The sequence below is a fragment of the Euprymna scolopes genome, chromosome 14 (assembly GCF_053919585.1).
Source record: "Euprymna scolopes isolate OS-2025 chromosome 14, ASM5391958v1, whole genome shotgun sequence".
In the NCBI taxonomy this organism is placed as follows: domain Eukaryota; kingdom Metazoa; phylum Mollusca; class Cephalopoda; order Sepiida; family Sepiolidae; genus Euprymna; species Euprymna scolopes.
This window is the reverse complement of record NC_136495.1, coordinates 89,160,340-89,185,339: the sequence shown is the minus strand read 5'-3', so window position 1 is coordinate 89,185,339 and position 25,000 is coordinate 89,160,340. Positions and strand designations below refer to the sequence as shown.

The 25,000-nt window shown below is 33.0% G+C and overlaps 1 protein-coding gene across 3 annotated transcripts in view; it reads left to right on the top strand.

Annotated features, from left to right (window-relative positions):
* Nucleotides 1-25,000, top strand: part of LOC145293153 (12S rRNA N(4)-cytidine methyltransferase METTL15-like) — a 574,136-nt gene that overhangs the window by 367,149 nt on the left and 181,987 nt on the right. For all 3 annotated transcript variants that reach the window (XM_080139603.1, XM_080139600.1, XM_080139602.1), the window contains exon 3: nt 685-879. In XM_080139603.1, coding sequence (XP_079995729.1) covers nt 685-879 — 195 coding nt within the window. The remainder of the gene's footprint in view (nt 1-684; nt 880-25,000) is intronic.

Here is a 25,000-nt window from a genome sequence, read left to right as displayed (position 1 = left end):
TAAATTGATTTTAGGACCAATGCATTTAGCATGACAATCATTACAGGATATACAATTTTTGAGCTACTTCATATCACCTTCCTGATAAAATTATCTGGCTCAAAAACTTCATTTATCACATTTGTAAATGAAATTTTTGTGTTTAAAAATGATGCTCAATCATTTTCAAGACTTCATCCATCAAATTTAAGTATCTATAATTACCTCTTTATAATTGTATTAAGTTCCTAATCTTTTAGGATATCCTCTTCTATATAAATAAAACAGTAAATGTGTGTGTGTGAAAAGATTTAACCAATAAACTCTTAAATTACTGGTCACATAACACTGAAATTAACAAGAAATAGTAATCATGCAACAAGGATAATGATTAAAATCTTGTTTGTATTATTAGACTGTGTTTGTCTTCAAGAGAGATGGAGAAACGTAGGCTATTAAAGTCTTTCAAAACTAGAAAGTCTGATATTCATAAATAACTAGATTATTGCATTAGATTAAGTATTCAATTATAGTTGGATATATTTGGAAATCTGTTTTGCTAAACTTTTTTGGCTTTTCTTGTTTCTCTCTTTGCTATCAGATAGCTATCACAGATTATGCAAAAATCTAATGCACTTAAATATTCTAGAAAAATTCTGGTATGGATAATTTTTTAATTTATATGTTCTTTTATTTGGTTTTTAGGCCTGGTCAAATCCTTCCATTGCTTGGAACGTTTGAAGATCTGCCTTCTTTGTTGTTGAAAGAAGAATTCCCCCCAATGAGTATTGATGGCATTCTCATAGATGCAGGAGTCTCATCTATGCAATTGGATAAAGCAGATAGAGGATTTTCTCTCAGCAAAGATGGACTGCTTGACATGAGGATGGATGGACACAGGTAGGAAGAAATATTTTGGGTCAGGGTTAGATTCGCGAATCAGCAATCTTTGCAGGAGGTAGAGGGAAAGCATTATTAAATATATGACAAATGAAAATCTAAATAAGAAACTGTTTAATAAACCAAGTAAGGAAAATGCCAAGAAACAAATAAACATTATTTGCATTCCGTAGAGTCACATGAGTCATTGAGAGTCATTAAGTATCAGTGGTAGTCATGTATGCAAATAAATGTTGCTGGTTGTAGGGAAACGTGCGACTTACCTAATTAGCACGTGTGCATAATTCAACGTGTCGGTCGTGGAATGAAATGAATGAAGAAAAAAGAAACAAAAATGGCTGGCTTATCTCTTTATATGCCTGCAATGAGATGCTCCTGGTTGGAGATAAAAGAGGGTTGACTTTTTAGAGGGGGGTTCATTTTGAAGTTGGATTTCGAAGAAATAAGTTGAATTAGCAGAAGTTCGTTGGGAGTTGAGAGAAGGTGCGTTACGTATACAGAAGTTTGGAAATTGGAAGTTTGGACAAAAGTGTTCACCTTACCCAGGAAATTATTGGTGTGACGGGCGGAAGAAATAACACTCAAGTTATTGAATTATAAGCTATTTCGGCTCTTGGTGTGCGGTGACTCGAAAGGCAGAAAATGGACAGATTTGACTTTTGCTTGATACCTGAGTTTGATGGATCTACCACTGGACATTCTGTCGTCGAATGGGTGGAAAAGGCTGAGAAGATCTGTACACTGTGCAGAATTAAAGAACCAGCCACAGTCATTCCTTTGAGGTTAACCGGAGGGGCCTATGCAGTCTACCAGCAACTTGGGGATGAACCAAACTGGGATACAATCAAACACAGCCTGTATACAGTGTTTGGTACAGATCCGTTTGTTGCATGGCAACAGTTCATGAGCTGGCGACTTCACCCCAAGGAAACAGTTGATGTGTACCTAGCCGACCTATGAAAGTTGTCGGTACCATTTGGTGGGGTTAACGATAAGATATTAAGATGTGCCTTTTTAATAGGCTTACCTGAGGAGGTCAGCAAACTGTTGCGGGCATCGTCACGAATTGACAACAGACGAGTTATTAGGCCCAGCTCGAAACATCTGTAAGGAACAGGAGCCAATTGCAGCAGCAACTAGTATTCAACATGCAACAGTCGAACCGCATGGAAGCAATGTAGATTCTCTCCCAGGTAGTAATAAGTGTGTAGGCCCAGTGTGCTATAAATGTGGGGAGGCCAATCATTTTGCTAAGGATTGCCGGAGTGATAGGAGGTGTGTATATCCACGAGCACAGAGAACAGTACAATGCTATCGCTGCAATAAGTATGGGCACATATCTCACAAATGTTCGGGAAACGACGTTGGGGGCAAGGGACTATCGCCACCCTTGCCCCTTGCCAACCAATAAACACAGGATTACCGGTCATTGGCGTTAAAATTGACAATGTGCAGTGTTCAGCACTCATAGATATGGGGTGTTCCCGGTCTATAGTTAGTGCACATTACTGTCAGATGTGGCGGGAGCAACCAGTTGGTATTATGACGATCAATGGTTTATCCCGAGCATGTTGTGGTGAAGGGACAGTCACAATCTGTACTGAGAAGGGTGACACAGCCAAAGTTGATGTTCTGGTGATGCAAGAAAACCCCTTTGGCTATTGGAATTGATGCAATACAAGCACTAGGAGGCGTCATAATCACAGCGATTGGAGGTGTAATTCTTGGAGAAGGAAAAGAAGTCTGTGCAGCCATGTCTATTGAAGAAAAGGACTTCTGTGCTACGTTTGACGACAAGGAAAAGGCGTGGACTGCAAAGTGGAAATGGACTATGAGCCAGGCACCAGATCGGCTGTGCAACACCATTCCAGAGTATGCAGTTTTCACAAAGAATAGGGCCGCATATGAAGAAGAACTTCAGATGTGGATTGATAACGGATGGTTAATACCGTACCCACAGTAACGTCTGGGACCACCCAAAGGATTAATTCCGCTCATGGCTGTTGAACAACCTACTAAAGACAAAATTCGGCCCGTAATGGATTACCGAGAATTGAATCAACATGTTGATGCTTTCACTGGAAACGCAGATGTGTGCACTGCTAAACTAAGAGAGTGGCGTCAGAAAGGGAGTAATGTAGCACTGCTGGATTTAAAGAGAGCCTACCTGCAGATACGTGTCCATGAGTCATTATAGCCATTTCAGATAGTAATAATCAAGGGAAAATGATATTGTTTGACACGTTTAGGTTTTGGCCTAAACGTAGCACCCTTAATAATGACAACTATTATTAAAACTGTTTTGATGCAGGATGAGACCACAGCAAAAGCTGCTTCAGCTTACATTGACGACATCTACGTTAATGAGGATATAATGCCTGCAGATGTGGTTGGAGCAAAACTGGAATCGTTTGAGTTACTAAGCAAAGATCCTAAGCGCCTAAAGGATGGGGTGCCCGTGTTAAGCCTAGAGGTCTATGAGAAGGGCAATACTTTGCGATGGAAGCGAGGGAACGCAATTCCAGAGTTACCCAGTGTATTGACAAGACGCATTGTGTTTTCTATTTGCGGTAAATTAGTAGGACATCTACCTGTCTGTGGATGGCTCCGATCGGCAACAGGAGTGTTAAAAAGACGAGTAACTGCAGTAACCAAAGGATAGGATGACATGGTGGATGATGATTCTCTCCAGCAAATGATGGCTGAAATGTTGTCCAGAGTACATAGAAACGACCCTGCCCAGGGTGAGTGGCAAGTATCTGGAAACGAACTGAATGCATGCGTTGACACAAGATCACTGGCTACAGGTGTCGTGTTGGAACAGTTGGGTGCTGTTGTGGAAGATGCGTGCTGGCTTTGTCCAAAAAATGATGCCCAGCATATAAATTTGGCAGAACTTGATGCCACGTTAAAAGGGCTTAATCTTGCATTACAATGGCAGGCTAAGGTTGTGCATCTCCACACTGACTCGTTGTGTGTTTACCACTGGTTGATCGACACCTTGAGTGGAAAGGCTCGAGTTAAGACTAGAGCTGCAAGTGAGATGTTAGTACGAAGGAGACTTGCAATAATAAAGCGTATAGTTGACGAATACAGCTTGCAGGTGGACATTACTCTAGTTTCGTTGATGCAGAATTTGGCTGATAGCTTGACTAGAGTACCAAAGAGGTGGATTGATGTAATGAGGCAGGAATCTGATCCTCCACAACAGACATGCGCAGCCGTAACAGATCAATTAACACCTGACCAGATCCATACAATACATCAGCAGAGTGGACGTCCCGGAATTCGGAGGACAACATATTTTGTCCGAAGTGTGTGTCCTTCAAGAGCATCAATCAAGGCAGCTATACGCTCGTGTGAAGAGTGTCAGCGAATTGATCCGGCACCGTCCCAATGGCAAAAAGGGAAGCTTGAGGTGGAGGACAACTGGTATCGAGTAGGAATGGATGTAACGCATTATGAGGGCAAGCATTTTTTGACCTTGACAGATTGTGGTCCGACACGTTTCACGATATTGCGCCTGTTGACAAGACAGGATGCATCTAGCATTATACAACAATTGAGAGCTGTCTTTTTTGAACGTGGTGCCCCACTGGAAATTCTGACTGATAACGCCACTACATTTTGATGTCAAGAATTTCAGAAATTTACGCAGGAATGGGTGATTAGAATGCGTTACCGATGTGCATATTTTCCAGAGGGTAATGGTATAGCGGAACGGTGTCACTGCACCATTAAAAGAATTGCGGCCAGGACACAGTGTTCTATTCCAGAAGCTGTGTACTGGTATAATGTGAAACCAAAGGACGATGCAACACCAGAAACTGCACCAGCTAATGGGATTTACTGCTATGAGCAGCGTATAAAAGGAATTGATGTCACACCATCAGTGGTTAGCGTTGTCAATACACCATATCAAGTGGGAGACCATGTTTGGGTAAAACCCACAAATGCCCCAGCAAAAATTTTGCAGGGGAAAAATAGACAAATCATAAGTCCTCAAACCATGTTGATTAATGGTGTACCACGTCATGTAAAAGATATCCACCCCTGTTATACCTCTTCTGATTCTGAGGATAATGAGGAAGATCACATACAGTTCAGGGATGATCCTGATCGCCTACTGCCCCTACAGGTGAGCATAGAAACACTACCTACAGAACCAGATGAGGGAATGATGGAACATACTAGTGGCAATAGTGATGAGAACGATGGACATGAGGAAGTAATACCACCAGTTCCTCATCAAAGTACGTGAGAAAGACGAATACTGCCCACCCGCCGTGATTGTGAAACACCACCTATAGCACCACGAGAGGGAATGATGAAACATACTGAGGAAGATCGAACCAAGGAAGTGATGCCTCCGATTATTTGAAGGAGTACCCAACAAAGACGGATACTGCCCCCTTGCCCTGATTGTGAAACACCGCACAGGGAACCACAAGTGGGGATAATGGAACAGACTGGTGGCATAACGGTGGTAATGAGGAAGATGGCAATGAAGAAGTGCTTCCCCTGATTCTTCGAAGAAGTACCCGACAAAGACGACTGCCCCCCTGCCCTGTGTGTGATCATGAGATCAGGGGGGAGTGTAGGGAAACGTGTGACTTACCTAATTAGCACGTGTGCATAATTCAACAGGTCGGTCGTGGAATGAAATGAATGAAGAAAAAAGAAACAAAAATGGTTGCCTTATCTCTTTATATGCCTTCAATGTGACCACCCGATATGCAAATGAGATGCTCCTGGTTGGAGATAAAAGAGGGTTGATTTTTTAGAGGGGGGTTCATTTTGAAGTTGGATTTCGAAGAAATAAGTTGAATTAGCAGAAGTTCTTTGGGGGTTGAGAGAAGGTGCGTTACGTATACAGAAGTTTGGAAGTTGGAAGTTTGGACAAAAGTGTTCACCTTACCCAGGAAATTATTGGTGTGACGGGTGGAGGAAATAACACTAAAGTTATTGAATTAAAAGGCTGCTTGACTGCTCATCACACTTTTGTTTTTACTGCTGCTACTTTGTTGATACTGTTGGGTTGGATAGGGTTCCACAATACCCTTTAACTAGATTGATTTTTAGATGAAGAAAAAAAAATCAAAATTTCACAAGCAGTGAACAGATATACTAAACTTAATTTCTTTTTGAAAAAAAAATTTTTAGGTAATAATTTTTTTTATTTTTAAACTAAAGAAAATTTTTTTTTATTTTGTTTTGTTACACCTGTCTGCAATTCATGTATTCTTGCGATGAATGTATATATAGACCTATTGGATTTGGTTTGTGCTGACTTTGTCATTTTTTTATAAATGTCTGTAGATGAGTGTCTGTTTTATGTCTATTTTAACATAAGCGAGTTTTAATCTGTCAAATGAAACAGAATTTTTTATGATAAATTCTTTTTTGGAGAACTTTATGAAGACTATATATATAGCATGTATATGAAAGTTCTTTTATTTTATCTCTACAAACAAAAACGTATTTAGTTAGGAGGAAAATATGCCTCATAAAAGATAAATTTTCTCTCCACATAGCAGTTGAGCTGCTAGTGAGGCTTTCAATTGTCTATGGAATCTTGACAAAACTACTCGAAGAGGCAATGGTCTTACACTAACTCTTTGAAACCATGAACGCGTCATTGTGATGTGCAATGCCAATCTGAAATTTGCAATTCATTTTTCTACAAAGATTTTGAGATTTTCAGAAGAAGTGTTTTTTATAGTGAGTACTGCACGCTAAATAAATCTGTTTATTTTATCAGCATATAGTTATTTTTGTCAGACCATGGTAAAAGTCAAACTTCATTGATATGCTATTTTAATGTGACATTTTTAATGTGACATTTAGAGGTTTATGTCATTATCATATTTAGTTCAGCATCAATTTTACATGCTGGCTTTTAGAAAGTGTTGTGGAGACGCTCACTAACATAGGCGGGGAGTGAGATATATAAAGGTATCAATCACCAATACCGGGAGAGTTCGGCGACCGCCAAATAGGCAAGATGCCTATGTTACCTCCAGTAAGACATGCAACACGCCACCTGCCGGAATATCTCAAACTGAAATATATCTGAAGACATGTAAATATGTATATAACTTTTCTGCCTAATATATTATTGTTATACCTTTACTTTCCGTGTTCTTGTTAATTATTTGTGCAGACATAACAGTGGGCGACGGGAATTCGAGAAAAGACTTACGCGGGATAAAATCCACTATTAAACACAACAGTGGCGATGGGAATTCGAAAAAAGACTTAGGCGGGATAAAATCCACTATTAAACACAACAGTGGCGACGGGAATTCGAAAAAAAACTTACGCGGGATAAAATCCACTATTAAACACAACAGTGGCGATGGGAATTCGAAAAAAGACTTACGTAGGATAAAATCCACTATTAAAACACAACAGTGGTGTCGAGAATTCGAAAAAAGACTTACGTAGGATAAAATCCACTATTAAAACACAACAGTGGCGTCGAGAATTCAAAAAAAGACTTACGCTGAAAAATCCACTACTAAACTCAACAGTGGTGTACGAAAAATACTTACTCGAGAAAGATTGAAAAAAGAAAAACGTACTCGAAGAAAAAGAAAATCTACTGTTTGAACACAACAGTAACATCGAGGATTTTGAAAAAGATTTACTCAAGAATTCACTGTTAGACACAGCAACAGTATTCAAATAAATTTATGTGGAAAGTTATCACGGTCGAAAAAAAAAAAAAAAGAAAAACAAACGAAAGTAACTACAAAATTGTCAAACGAGATATTCGAACACTGGATACTTGAAAGCAAAATACCAATAACAATTTCAAAGTGACTACGAAAGTCAAAGAAAAAAAAAGGTGTTGTCGCTAGCAAAATACCAATAACCATTTCAAAGTGACTACGAAAGTTAAAGAAAAAAAAAGGTGTTTTCGCTAGTACATCATGAACTAAATTATGCAAATTGTCTTGATGGAGAAAAGTGACCATTTCAAAATGACTACAAAAGTCAAAGAAAAAAAAAAGGTATTTTCGCGAGTACACTGTGAACTAATTTATGCAAATTGGCTTGAAGGAGAAAAGTGATATTTTTTTTCAGCTGTACCAAGAAAGGATTTTTTTTCTTGTACATAATCAAAACTTAACAGATTAAGAGAAAAAAGGGTCAACGCAAAAAATAATATATTGATAGAATTCAGTTGACACAAAAAAAAAAAAGCGAACCTAAAAACGGTTGTTCGGAGTTATTGTGAAAATTGAATTAGTAAAATAGACTGATTTTTCTAATCTTTGGGGCACAAAAAACAAGATGGAGGAATTTGCTAAAATAATGACACAGTTCATGCAGAATCAGCAGATCCTACAAAAAGAATAGAAAGCGCTATATGCAGAAAGAGACGAAAGACAAAATGAACGACTCATAAAATGCCTAGAAAGGCAGGGAGAAAAGTTCGCGCAGATGCAACTTGAACAGAAAGAACTATTAGAAAGATTAACAGCTTATTCCATACAAGAAAGTAATACAACCTTCTCCAACACAACAATTGTTAACAGCATAGATGTGTTCACATACGTACCGGAAGAGGATAAAACTTTTGATGCATACTTCAAGAAGTATGAAGATATTTTCAAAACAGACTGCGAAAACTGGCCAAATGGAAAGAAAGTAAGTTTATTACTTCAAAAGTTTGGTACCAGTGAACATTGCAAATTTGTTGATTTCATATTGCCAAGGAGAACGAATCAGTTAGATTTTGCTGAGACTGTAAAGCTTCTTAAGGAGTTATTCGGACCGAACTTGTCTCTTTTCCACAAGAGATGGTCATGTATGAATCTTAAGAAAACTGATGAGCAGAACTACCTGACATACGCGTCAGTAGTAAACAAAAACTGTGACAACTTCAAATTATCGGAACTCACAGTGGACGATTTCAAATGCTTAATCTTTGCACAGGGTCTAGTATCCATAAAAAATTCAGAGATCCGAAGACGTGTTCTCTCAAAATTAGAGACAGAACAAGGCCTGACATTGCAGAAATTAGCAGAAGATTGCCAAAGGGCAGTATCGCTAAAAAAAGATTCCAGGGATATAGAAGAAGCAGGAGTGGCATACATTAGGAAGATTAAAAAACCTTTCAGAAACTCAGGACAAAGAAATTTTGAGACTAGTCAAAATTTAAAAAAATACCCAAATTATAAATACTCAAATTATAATAACTACAGAAAACGAAATTACGATAATAATCAAAGGAATTATAAAAAGACAGTATCAGGCAATAATTGCAGAAGATGTGATGAAAAACATTTGGAAAAGGATTGTCCTTACAAAAATATCAGGTGCTACAATTGCGATAAAGTTGGACATAAGAGTGTTTGCTGCAGAACAAAAAATAGTACACCAAATGAGAACAAACGACAAAGGGAAAAATAATTTATGAAAATATATATCAGTAAATATTTTCGTAACAAGTGAAATTTCAGCTTGACTCTGGATCGGATTTGTCGTTAATAAATGCCAACACTTGGAAAAAGCTGGGTAAACCGACCCTTCAAAAGTCAAGTAAAGGTGCACGAACAGTGACAGGAGACAAAATAAAATTCGAAGGAGAGGTCATCCTGCCCATTAATTTAAATGAAACTGAAAATCTTCGTAATTAAAGAAAGCGAGAATTTACTGGGAATTGATTGGATTGAAAAATTCAATCTTTGGGATAAACCAATGAACGCTTTTTGTAGAAAAATAACCAATTGCACCCCAACATCAGAAAATATTAAGAACGATCTAAAAACGAAATTCCCAGAAATATTTACTACTGGACTGGGAAGATGCAAAAAATTTAAGGCTTCGTTTGAGCTAAAAAAAAGGATGCAACACCGGTGTTTAAGAAAAAATGGAACGTCCCGTTCACAGGTTTAAACAAAATAAATAGCGAGCTAGATAGACTCGAAAAAACAGGCATCTTATCGAAAATCGAAACGCGTCAGGGCAGCTCCTATAGTTTACGTAAAAAAAAAGTTGGAACAAATTGTAGTCTGTGCAGACTTTTCTACGGGCCTAAACAATAAATTAAAAGACCACCACTATCCTTTACTAAGCCCTGAGGAGATATTTGCCAGACTAAATGGTGGCAAAATTTTTTCAAAAATAGATTTGTCCGACGCCTATTTACAAATTCTGATGGAAGAAGAATGCTCAAAGATATTATGCATCAACACGCACAAAGGGTTGTTCAAATGCAACCGTCTACCCTTCGGGATCAAAGTCGCGCCAGCGATTTTCCAACAAGCAATGGATACAATGCTGAACGGAATAGATTGTGCTTGTGCATACCTGGATGACATAATCATCAGGAGCGCATCCATAAGTGAATACCAAGAGCATCTAAAAGAAGTATTCACAAGAATAAACGAATACGGATTCAAGGTGAAAGAAAACAAATGGGAATTTTGTTTAGATGAAATCAAATATTTAGGGCAAATAATAAATAAAGACGGTCGATGCCCAGACCCGGAAAGATCGACAGCAATTAAAAACATGCCGGCACCACATAACGTGACGACTCTACAGAGCTTCTTAGGTCTCGCAAACTACTACCAAGTATTTATCAAAGGAATGCACGACCTAAGAGCTCCGCTTAACAAGTTATTAAAGAAAGAAACACCATGGATATGGACAAAAGAATGTCAAGACGCATTTGAGAAAATTAAAAAGATGCTGATGTCCAATCTATTCTTAACCTATTACGACCCAAAATTAGAAATAAGTGTTGCAAGCGACGCAAGCTCGTATGGTATAGGAGCATGTATACAGCATATCCTGCCAGATGGATCGAAGAAACCTATAGCTCACGCCTCAAGGACACTACTTCCGACAGAAAAGGCTTACTCTCAAATAGAAAAAGAGGGGTTAAGCATTATTTTCGCGGTGACAAAATTCCACCGTTACCTGTACGAGAGACACTTTATACTGGAAACAGATCACAAGCCCCTAGTGACAATCTTCGGCTCATAAAAAGGCTTGCCAGTATATACGGCAAATCACCTACTCCATTGGGGTACGATCTTGCTAAATTATGACTTTCAAATGGATTCGAAAAAAATAGGTCATGCGGATGGTCTGTTAAGGCTTATACCGAAAATGGAGGAAACCCTTGAAGAGTCAGTAATTGCAGCTATACGTTCCAATTATGAGGAAAAAAACATGGTGGTGAATATAATAAAAGAATTACCAGTCACGTTAACCGATATAAAAAGGGAGGCTGAAAATGACGATGTCATCACAGACATGAAAAAAAAAATAAGGGAAAATGATGAAAACACACAAAGCATATTTTCCGTATGCAATTATGTTTTATTATATAGTGAAAGAGTTGTTATCCCGAAAACCTTGCAGAAAAAAATCTTACGTGATTTTCATATAAGATACCCGGGTATAAATAGGATGAAGGCACTTATGCGTAGTTACGTTTACTGGCGTAACATGGATGTGTATATTGCACTAACAGTAAACAAGTGTAAAGGTTGTGCGTTAGCCGCAAAGGCATCACCGATAGTCCATAAACCTTGGAAAAAAAACTAACCATCCATGGTCACGCATTCATATAGACTTTGCTGGACCGACCGAAGGACAATACTACCTAATCGTAGTAGGTAGTTTTTCCAGATGGCCTGAAGTAAAGCGTTTCAAGAACCCAACGACAAATAACACAATAAGTTTTCTGCATGAAATATTTGCACGGTTTGGTGTGCCAGACATTATAGTCACAGATAACGGAACACAATTTACATCAAGTGATTTCAAGGACTTCTGTGACACTTTTCAGGTAAAACATATAACTACACCACCGTTCCATCCTAGATCAAATGGATTAGCGGAAAGGTTCGTAGACACAATAAAACGTGCACTTAGAAAATCAATAGGGACCCCAACGGATAAAGCATTACAACAATTCCTGCAAATATATAGGATAACTAAGAACCCAAATACACCGTCAAAATTATCACCAGCAGAATTAATGTTTGCTAGAAAAATAAAATCACTATTTGATGAATTAATACCAAAGGAAGCAATCGTCCATCAAACTACGCACACATCACGTAAAAGGTTTAAACGTGTATATTTTAAATGTATGAAAAATAATTTCATATTGGGAGTTTGGTACGGTAGATAAACGTATCGGCAACTTAGTCTACATGATAAAAGGTTCAAAAGGGATACACAAAAGACATCAAAATCAATTGAGAAAATGTCATATAAAAGACAACGAACATGACAAACCTGATGAAAAGGAAGATCCAATTGATATACTATACGAAGCGTTTGATATCGAACCACCACAAACCATGCCCGAACCGAGAAGATCGGGAAGGAAAAGAAAGTTTACAGAACCAATTATAATGAACCCCAAGAGGAAAAGATATTGAAATCTACACGGCTTCAAATCTTGAGAGGGGGGGGGGAGATGCCTACTAATTAACATAGGCGGGTGAGTGAGATATATAAAGGTATCAATCACCAATACCGGGAGAGTTCAGCAACGACCGCTAAATAGGCAAGACGCCTATGTTACCTCCAGTAAGACATGCAACACGCCACCTGCCGGAATATCTTCAACTGAAGTATATCTGAAGACATGTAAATATGTATATAACATTTCTTCCTAATATATTATTGTATACTTTTACTTTCCGTGTTTTTGTTAATTATTTGTGCAGACACAACAGAAAGTGACTTCTAAATTAACCTAAGTTAGGTGATTATTTATACAACATGACTTGAAATATGGCATGTTTTCTTTGAAAGTCATTTCCTTTGTTAAGGCAAGATTTTTAACAGCTGAATGCCCTTCCTGATGCTAACCTGATTTTAGTTAGACACCATCTCCAAGTGATTACTTACCAAGTGCTTTAGCTGCCGTTGACTGTGAGAAATGTAAACTCTCTGCCTTCTACAAGATGACAAAATGCCTGACAGATACACAACCAGAAGTTCTATAATTCTTCTGAGATTCAGAGAAAAAATAAGGATTGCAGTTTTACCTCGTATATGCTGCTGCAATGGTGCTGTCTGATGCAACAATTGCACTTATAAATGGTCTATTGAACAGTTTAGTGTATTCCGTTATTTTTCCTTTGGCTTTTTTCCTTTTATAGTTTCATCAGTAATTTGTTTTTAAACGGTCTGTAAGGTCAGCAACATGCATAAGTTTGGTCTGAGTGTCAATTTCAAAGTTATATTTCTGTAAGTACAATAAGAACTCTGGTTAGTGTTTTAGCAATTGGTTTTGTGACAATGGTTTTGAGAGGCTTGTGATCATTGTTTATTAGAAAGTGTTGGCTATATAGAAATTCATAAAAATGTTCACAGGCAAATACTATTGACAGCATTTCAAGTTTAAGGGGGTAATAGTTTCTCTCGGTAGACGTAACAGAGCAGCTAGCAAATGCCATTGGAGCATAAATATTCTTGTATTTTTGTTCCAACATAGCACCAAGTTCTAATGTTGATGCGTCTAAAGAGACTCTGATGAGAAGTGCTGGGTCAAAGTATTTTAATGTTGGACTCTGTGTAACTAAATTTTTTAGTCGTTGAATAGCTTCTTTTTGTGATTTATCAAAAGACAACATATTATCTTCTTCCAACGAGAGGTGAAGTGCAGTTTCATTTGATAAATTAGGAATGAATTTTCCTAATTTGTCATGCTTAAAATATGCTGGAGTTCTGTTTTATTTGTTGCATCTGGCATGTTCATGATGGCTTTGCATTTTTAGTCATCAGATTCAACCTCATGACTGGATATTTTGTGCTCTAGAAATGTCAACTTAGTTATGTTGATCTGACACTTTGACTGATTTTGTTTCATGCTGGATTTTCTTATAACAGTTAGAACTTCAATAGTTCTATTTTGTAAGATTTCTGGATTATCTGCCCTGATAATGATATACTGTGAATTTTTGCATCCTTCAACATGTTCGATAATATTTTTGCGTGACATATTTCACTAGCACTGTGTATGCCATATGGGAGGTGTGTGAATCTGTACTGCCTACAAGGCGAGTTGAAAGTAAGAAATTTGGAGCTTTCTTCATCAACTTTGATCTGCCAGAATGCATGGGATGCATCAAGCTTAGTGAAGAACTTTACACCTGTCATCTCGTGCATTGCTGTTCAAGTGCTCTCTGTTTTATAGCTTTGTTTAGATTTTGTGGGTCAAGACATACACACAGGAAACCATTGGGTTTTTCTACTACTATTCTGTTAATGGTGATACCAATTTAATGACACCTGTCATGCTTTTGTTGTAATTACGACAAGCGTATGGTAGCAAGAAAAACGTGAACACGGAGATTGTGTATATACATATATATGCATATATTTATTCTCGACAAACGAGATGTTAGAAAAAAAAAAAAAAAAAGAAAGGATCGTTAGTATTTACTCGAAGTTGACTGGGACGACGATAAGGTATCGGCCGTGTCGACGTTGGTGAGAAGAGAGGTGGTTGATGTTTGGCTGGTGCGTCGGTGAAGTAGCAGTCGTGGCGACGGTGAAGACGACGATTAAGACGGCGTCGGAGAAGAGGAAGGTGCTGATGTTGACTGGTGTGTCGGTGAAGTAGCAGTCGTGGCGACGGTGAAGACGACGATTAAGACGGCGTCGGAGAAGAGGAAGGTGCTGATGTTGACAGCGTTCAAGGCGAAGATGACGGTGTCGGTGACGAAGACGGCGGAGACAGCAACGAACGCGAAGCGTGATGTGTTTGACTGGTCGGTCTGTCTAACTGCCGATTTGAACATGCTGCCCCTTTTTTATATCGAGGCGCGATGAAAAAGTGGCTTGAGAAAGCCTGTGTTTAATTTAGGCGGGAGGCATTGTCATTGGCCGAAAAATATAAATGTTATTTTGCCAATGCCTGCGGAATTGCGCGTAAATCGCCTGAGATTTGTATTTCTGTTTTATAACACTTTTGAGTTCCTTTTTTTAATTTTTTGTTTAATAGAAAGAAATAGAATGCTTCATGGAGGGTTTATGACCGGCTTGATTCCTGGGTCCATTGTAATGGGAGACTACAGAGTTCTCCAAAGCAGTCTCTAAATTCAGAAAGAAAATCATGTTTGCTTGTGTTAATTTCACATACCTTTTTTATGAGGTTGATACTAGTACAGGCCCTCAGTCCAAGTATTGGAAATGCAGCTATATCTGCCATGGCAGATTACCTCTTGTTATTTGAGCAATATACTTACTGTTAATTTGGATTGCTGTGTTGTTATAAGCAGAGTTTTATATTGGTTGATTTTACTTTTGGATGAATTGATAATCTGTAAATTTTAAATTCGATATTTATGCCATTAACTTGTAAATTTACATTTCAATTTTGTGGGTGTTTGTTACTTTTCTTTTTTTGGATGAGAATTTAGCAGATATCCACATAATTCTTATAATTCTCATCATCTGTAGAAGATGCCTCACTGCGTTCATAGTGTACTTTATGTACTGATCTTTTAGCAGGCCATCTACTTGCAAAATGATTTTGTCTGTTGCATTTGTTACAGGTCTGTCCATATGCAGGGAAATTTCCACAAAAATGTAGTTTTTTTATTTTGTCATTACTGTAGTTATTGCTTGAAGAGTTTAGTGACTCATTTCTGGGTCATTGTTTTGGTTGCTCAATATTTTCTTTCTAACTAATGATTTTTTTTTTGTAAAATTAACCAATTTTAATTCTCTCTGTCTTTATCTTGTTTATTTGGTGGTTCAACCTGCTTTTATAACTTTTTCCAAAGTTAAATCTGATTTCGTCAAAAGTTTTTCTTGTAAACGTGAATCATTAGTGCCTGTTATTATAACATCCCTGTTGCAGAGTTCACCAAATTCACATTCCTGGCTGAGTGTTTTTATTTTAGCAACAAATTTGTCAAACGATTCTGTGACTTCCTGACAAGTAATGAAAAACTGAAAACGTTAGTGTGACATTTTTTTTAGGGTTGCAAAATTCTTCATATTTGTTTAAAGCTGTTGCAAATTTAAGGCTGTTTTCCTCAGTTTAAAAATTAAAATTTCTATAAATTTTGCAGCCTTGTTTGCTTAGGCATTGCAAAAAGAATGCTCGTTTTAGCTTCATCACTTTCTCGAGTTTTTCCATTGCTGTTAAATATATTTTAAGGTCTTATCTGAATACCTTTCTCAGAAAAAATCTGGTAGAGAAATTGGAATAAAGTGAAAATTCATTTTTTATTTATTTATTATAATAACAATATAATATTTCACTTCTGACTCCATGTAGTATTGTTTTTTCACACATGTTGGAAACTATCTTAAGATAAACTTTGTTGATCCATTTCGGAGTGTTCTTATTATTTGTTCTTACCATTCATTGTGTTTCATGTTATTAGAGATCCTGGTGTCTTTTAGGAATTGTATAAAGAAAGAGATGAACATCCAAGTGAGATTATTAATACATTTACCGGAAGACTTTAGGCAAACTGAAAGCCCCAAATCTGCAGTAAAATGTCTTTCGTATATATATATAAAATATATTGTTGAATGGCAACAATAATAAAAACAACCTGCTTATATGTGTCACTTTAGAAACAATGAAGTTTTTTACACATATTTTACAATGTTTGTCATTTACGAGGTGCCTTCAATAAGTTTCCAGACTTTTTTACACAGGCATTTAAAATTGGTGTAGATCCTTGAAAATTCTATATGTTATTGCTATACATCTTATGAGATTACTGAGTAATTTTTATGATTTCAGATTTAAATGGACAGCTACAGCAGGAATTGGAATACAAACTACTAAAGCCTGGTTGTCACAGCTGGTGAATTTCAAAAATGTAATCTTGACGTGAGGACACTAGAAGAACGATATGCAATAAAATTCTGTTTTAAACTTGGAAAAAATGCCACAGAAACGTATGGAACTATCTTACATGAATCATCAGTTTTTGAGTGGTATAAGAGATTCAAGGAGGCAGGGAGTCTGTGAGGGGTGATGAGAAGTGTGGGAGGAGTAAGGAAGTCAAGACACCACAGTTGATTGACCAAGTAAAGAATTTTATGGATAAGGATCGCTGTGTCTCTATAGAGACAATGAGTGTACAGTTTGATGTCTGTGTGAGAAACAGAAGATTTGCACGAATGCAGCACAACTTCATCATTGTCGCAGACTATTTGACCAAGCTGGGCATCAAGACAGTTCCTCACCTACCCTAGAGTCCAGACCTGTGACTTTTGGTTATTCCCTCAGCTCAAGGAACACCTTAGAGTCTGTTGTTATAAGATAATTGAGAAGATAAAAGATGCTGTGACGAGGTTCATTGACGCACTTGCACAAGAGGACTTCCATGGGGCCTTCCAGAAATTGTTGGAATGGTAAAACAAATGCATTGCAGCCTGAGGAGATTACTTTGAAGGGGACTAGAGTTTCATGTGCCCACTACCAATAAAAGGGCTCATACGAAAAAGTCTGGAAACTTATTGAAGGCACCCCATAAGTAATATTTCTACATTAACAATTGTTTTGAACAAAATGAACAATCACATGCCATGAAAATAGTATGACATAATCATGTGGGCAAACTGGTTCTCATAAGGCCACCAAAGTTGAGCAACGTTGAGCCTAAACAGTACCAGATGGGTATATAAACAGTACCACTTGGGAATACCAGATGCTGTATTATGAATCCATGTTTATGAAAAATTATGAATATATCTTTATGAAAAATTATGACTATCTATATATATAAAAGTGAAAATGTATGTATGTATGTGTCTATGTTTGGATGTCTGCTAAAAACTTTCGATGCGACGAGAATTCACAAACTCAGTATCACATCAAAGCTCGATCCTTTGCTCGAAAAATATCAAAAATTGGCCAAAAACGTTAACTTTTTCACCTCAAAATCGACAATTTTCGACGGGGGGGGGGGGTCAACAAAAACGGTCCTCTCGTTACAATGATCGATTCTACACATGCGTCAGATGACGTCGTGACCTTATTTACTTTAATTAGTTGAAAAACCGAACAAACTTCATGTATGTCACGTTAGCTCAGTTGGTTAAGGCCTTGGTTCATTATCTAAGCGTTTTGGATTCGAATCGTGGTGTGAGATGTTTTTATTTTTCGATTTTTTTAAATTTAAATATTGAAACAGTGTTATTTAAGCCATTTTTCATGCAATGTTTGTTTTTCTGCTTTTTTTTTTTTTTTTTTTTTACTTCGCTTATTCTTAGCGACACCCAAAAACACCCGGGTACCCACCGATTTTTTCGATTTTAATATCGAAACAAGCTTATTTAAGCCATTTTTCATGTGTTTGTTTTTCTGCTTTCATCGTTTGTATGCCTTCTTTTGTGTTTTTTTTATTGTTTGATCGCCGCGTAGTGTGGAAAACAAAAACTGGCTTCCGCAACTTGACGTTGTCGCACCTGCTAATTTCGGTTTATAAACGTCAACATAAAACACTTATCAATTCATCTGTTCCCGTGGTCGAGATGGTTAGGTCGCAGGTTTTTTTTTCCATTTCCTTTCCACCTCCGCGTCAAACCTTCGGGGTTCAAGCCTACCTTCATACTAAAACTATTTTTTTTCTTTTACACCTCCAACAGGCCAACGTTTTTTTTTTTCCAGGCTGTTTTAATCTAACCCCCTCCCCCCGCCCACCAACACACACCTCCAACACCCAGGCAACGCCGGCTACCCCTGCTAGTATGTTTATCAAAAATTACGAATGTGTGTTTATGAAAAATTATGAATATATGTTTATAACACATCATAAATATATATTTATGAACAATTATGAATACATGTTTATAAAATGTTTATAAACACTCATGAAAAATTATGAATATATGTTTATGAAAAATTATGAATATATGTTTATGAAAAATTATGAATATATGTTTATGAAAAATTATGAATACAAGTTTATAAAAAATTATGAATACAAGTTTATAAAAAATTATAAATATACGTTTATAAAAAATTATGAATATACGTTTATAAAAAATTATGAACATATGTTTATAAAAAATCATGAATTTATGTTTATGACAAATTAGTAATACATGTTTATAAAAATTATGAATACATGTTTATAAGAAATCATTAATATATGTTTGTAAAGATTATGAATATATGTTTATAATAATCATGAATATACGTTTATAAAAAATTATGAATACATGTTTATAAAGATTATGAATATATGTTTATAAAAATCATGAATATATGTTTATGACAAATTAGTAATACATGTTTATAAAAAATTATGAATATATGTTTATAAAAATCATGAATATATGTTTATGACAAATTAGTAATCCATGTTTAGAAAAAATTATGACTATTTTTATGAACAATCATGAATATATGTTCATGAAAAAATTATTAATATATGTTTATAAAAATTATGAATACATGTTTATCAAAAATAATTAATATATATTATCAAATATCATAAATATATGTTTACAAAAAATTATGAATACATGTTTATGAAAATTATAAATATATGGTTACAAATAATTATGAATATATGTTTATACAAATTATGAATATATGTTTATAAAACATTCTGAACACATGTTTATAAAAAATGATCAATATATGTTTATAAAAAATTATGAATACATGTTTATAAAAAATCATGAATATATGTTTATAAAAAATTATGAATACATGTTTATAAAAAATCATGAATATATGTTTATAAAAAATCATGAATATATGTTTATGAAAAATTATGAAACTATGTTAATAAAAATTATGAATATATGTTTATAAAAAATTATGAATATATGTTTATAAAAAATTATGAACACATGTTTATGAAAGATAATGAATATATGTTTTTAAAAATAATGAATATATGTTCATAAAAATTATGAATACATGTGTAAAAATTACGAATATTGTATGAAAAATTATGAATATATGTTTATAAAAATTATGAATATATGTTTATAAAAACTTATGAACACATCTTTGTACAAAATATTTTATATATGTTTTTGAAAAATTATGAATATATTTTTATGAAAAATAATGAATATATGTTTATGAAAAACTATGAATATATGTTTATAAAAATCATAAATATATGTATATAAAAATTATCAATACATGTTTATAAAAAATTATGGATATATATTTATAAAAAATCATGAATATATGTTTATGAAAAATTATGAATATATGTTTATCTAAAATTATGAATGTATGTTTGTGAAAAATCATGAATATATGTTTATAAAAAAATTATAAATATATGTTTATAAAAAATCATGAATATATGTTTATGAAAAATTATGAATAAATGTTTATTAAAAATTATGAATATATGTTTACAAAAAATTATGAATATATGTTTACAAAAAATTATGAGTACCTATTTATAAAAAATCATGAATATATGTTTATAAAAAATCATTAATATGTTTATACAAAATTATGAATGTATAAAAAATTATTTATTTTATAATATGTTATTTAGAAAAAACTATTAACACGTGTTTATAAAAAATAATGTATATATGTTTATAAAAATTATGAATACGTGTTTATAAAAATTGTGAATATATGTTTATAAAAAAATGACTATATGTTTATAAAAATTATGAATATATATTTATAAAAATTATGAATATATGTTTATAAAAATTATGGATACATGTTTATAAAAAATTATGAATACATGTTTATAAAAAATTATGAATACATGTTTAGGAAAAATTAATTAATATATGTTTATGAAAACTTATGAATATATGTTTATAAAAAAATGAATATATATTTATGAAAAATTATGAATATATGTTCATAAAAAAATGAATATCTGTTTATAAAGATAATGAATATATTTATTAAAAATTATGAACACATGTTTATAAAAAATAATGAATATATCTTCATAAAAATAATAAATATATGTTTATAAAAAATCATGAATATATGTTTATAAAACATCATGAATATATGTTTATAAAACATCATGAATATATGTTTACAAAATATTATGAATACATGTTTAAAAAAATTATGAATATATGTTTATAAAACTCATGAATATATGTTTATGAAAAATTAGTAATCAATGTTTAGAAAAAATTATGAATATATATTTATAAAAAACTATTAATATATTTTTATGAAAAATCATGAATATTATGAGAAAATAATTAATATATGTTTATAAAAAATTATGAATACATGTTTATCAAAAATAATTAATATATATTATGAAAAATCATGAATATATGTTTATAAAAAATAATCAATATATGTTTATAAAAAATTATGAATACATGTTTATAAAAAATCATGAATATGTTTACAAATTATGAATATATGTTTATAAAAAATTATGAATATATGTTTATAAAAAATCATGAATATATATTTATAAAAAATCATGAATATATGTTTATAAAAAATCATGAATATATGTTTATGAAAAATTATGAATATATGTTTGTAAAAACTTATGAATATATGTTTATAAAAAATCATGAATATATGTTTATGAATAATTATGAACATATGTTAATAAAAATTATGAATATATGTTTATAAAACATTATGAATATGTGTTTATAAAAAATTATGAATATATGTTTATTAAAATAATTAATATATGTTCATAAAAATTATGAATACATGTAAAAAAATTACGAATATGTTTATGAAAAATTATGAATATATGTTTAAAAAAATTATGAATATATGTTCATAAAAAATTATGAACACATGTTTGTAAAAAATAATGTATATGTTGTTGAAAAATTATGAATATATTTTTATGACAAATAATGAATATATGTTTATTAAAAAGTATGAATATATGTTTATAAAAATTATGAATATATGTATATAAAAATCATGAATATATGTTTATGAAAAATTATGAATACATGTTTATGAAAAATTATGAATCCATGTTTATGAAAAATTATGAATCCATGTTTATGAAAAATTATGAGTATGTGTTGATAGAAAATTATAAATACATGTTTATAACAGTCAGGAATATATTTAATAAACAATCATTAATACAGGTTTATGAAAAATTGAAAAATTATGAATATATGTTTATAAAAAATTATGATTATATGTTTAGAAGAAATCATGAATGTATTTAATAAAAAATCATGAATACCTGTTTATCAAAAATTATGAATATATGTTTATAAAAAATAATGAATATGTGTTTATAAAAATTATGAATACATGTTTACAAATTATGAATATATGTTTATAAAAAATGTTTATGTTATATGTTTATAAAAAATCATGAATACCTGTTTATCAAAAATTATGAATATATGTTTATAAAAAATCGTGAATATATGTTTATAAAAATTATGAATACATATTTACAAATTATGAATATATGTTTATAAAAAATCATGAATATATGTTTATAAAAAATTATGAATACATGTTTATAAAAAATTATGAACACATGTTTGTAAAAACTAATGAATATATGTTTTTGAAAAATTATGAATATAGATTTATAAAAAATAATAAATATATGTTTATGAAAAATTATGAATAAATGTTTATAAAAAATTATGAATATATGTTTATAAAAAATCATGAATAAATGTTTATAAAAAATTATGAATACATTTTTATAAAAAGTTATTAATATATGTTTATAAAAATTCATGAATATATGTTCATAAAAATCATGAATATAAGTTTATGCAAAATTACGAATATATGTTTATGAAAAATTATGAATATATGTTTATAAAAAATTGTGAATATATGTGGAGTAAAAATAATGAATACATGTTTATAAAAATCATGAATATATGGTTATGAAAAATTATGGATAGATGTTTATGAAAAATTATGAATACATGTTTATAAAAAATTATGAATGCATGTTTATAAAAAATCATGAATATACGTTTATAAAAATTATGAATATATGTTTATAAAAATTATGAATATATGTTTATAAAAATTATGAATATATGTTTATAAAAATTATGAATATATGTTTATAAAAATTATGAATACATATTTATTAAAAATTATGAATACATTTTATTAAAAATGATGAATACATTTTATTAAAAATGATGAATATATGTTTATTAAAAATTATGAATATATGTTTACGAAAAATTATGAATATATGTTTACAAAAAATTATGAATATATGTTTATGAAAAATCATCAATATATGTTAATGAAAAATTATGAAGATATGTTTATGAAAAATTATTAATGTATGTTCATGAAAAATTATTAATACATCTATATGAAAAATCATGAATATATGTTTATAAAAAAATTATAAGGTCCTGAATATGACCTTAAACCATATCCAGTGTTGAGGCCCCAGCTTGCGGGAGTGTGGAGCCACCCTTTAATTGCCATTTCTCCCTGGTCCACTCTGACCCGGAGTGGTAGTACCTCTTAGGGTCCCAACTATGGGTTAAATAGAAACCGACTTAAAAACAACAAATATATTCTATTAAAAAGATTTTCCTCAAAATAACTAGATTCCGCATTAAATAATCTGAAAAGGGTTGATATGCCATAAAACAAAAACAACCAATCAAAAATGATGAATATATGTTCATGAGAAATATGTTTATGAAAAATTATGAATATATGTTATTGAAAAATTATGAATATGTGTTTATGAAAAATTGTAAATCTATTTTTGTAAAAATGTTGATGCCATTACAAATTGCCCTCATTGTTCATACATTAATATCTGTAGCAAAGGAAAGCAATGGCATATTGAGGAAAAATACTGTCCGGGGCCCTATTCATAAAAGTTGTGTGTGTATATATATATATATATTTTGGAGAGAATTTTATCCACTATGTCTCGTGGAAGGTAATTCTTCTTAACTTGATATCTGCAACATACAGAGAAAGAAAAATTCATAGGAGAAAAGAATAGGGAAAAAAACCCGAATTGAAAAAAAATGATTTTTATTAAAGTGAAAGTCCTGATAAGAAAAAGTCTGTAATCTGCTGCCAAGAGTTGTCCATATGAATTACAAGCGAAATCCTTGTATTATAACATTTTTGAAAGGGTAGAGAAGAAAGAGAGAGGGAAAGAGAAAGAGGAATCCACTTGCTGAAGGCAATTCAAAATTCGTATAAATCCTTCTTAGAAAGTATTATTTCTATTTTTTCTAGTTATAATCCTTTAGAAATAATCATCATAATCTCCTCATTTTAAGCAGTATCTGTTCCTCCATTAGACTTCATTAGCTTAATCATAATTCTTTATGGGTGATATTTTCATACGTACGACTACAAGATGAATACTCCTTTTATAATTTTCCCATCATTGAAGAAAGGCAATATAAAGTTCACATTTCAGAGTCTGAAACTGTGGTTTTAGGTAACTAGAAACCTCTGCAACGTATCCTGTGCTCAAAATGCCTTGGAATTTGTTGCATATTTCAACTATTTTAATGTCTAGTTAAGATGAACTGTTCACAAAGTCCATTTGTCTTCTTTTTTTTGTTTAAGACCTTGAATATACATGTCAGTTAACTTTAACATATTTAACCCTTCTTGATGGTAAGACACCCTAACAACTATTCCCTTTCTTCTCGGGGTCTGAATACCTACTGAATTTTACTTTTCAAAAATACCCCACAGGAAAGATTTTGCTGTACAAAGAGAGGCTTGCTCAATCAGCAAGCAGAATGGGCCCACGTGATGTAGAAGAGAAGAAAAAAGAATGAAACATAGCGAGGGGGAAGGAAGAAGAAAAAAGAAAAAGAAAGGGACAAAATAAAATAATTTTCCACAATTTGTATGTGTCGATTTTTTTTTTACAGTCTTCATAGTTGTTGTTTTGCCACGTTTCGGACAACTTATCCTCTGGCCTTCTTCAGGTGGTTAACCACGACAGGATAGAAATGCTGAGTCTTGTAACTGTATCCCCAGTAATTACTGCCTTTCATCATTGTTGTCTCACCATGTTTTGACCAATTAAACGCCTGGCCTGCTTTGGGTAGGATTGAAACCACTATCTTCACACAATCCTCTTGAACCATAGAGACTCAATGCCTCTATCCACTACACCAGCCCCCCCCCCCGCCCCCGATAAATACTCAAATTCAAAGGATTCCAAAAAAT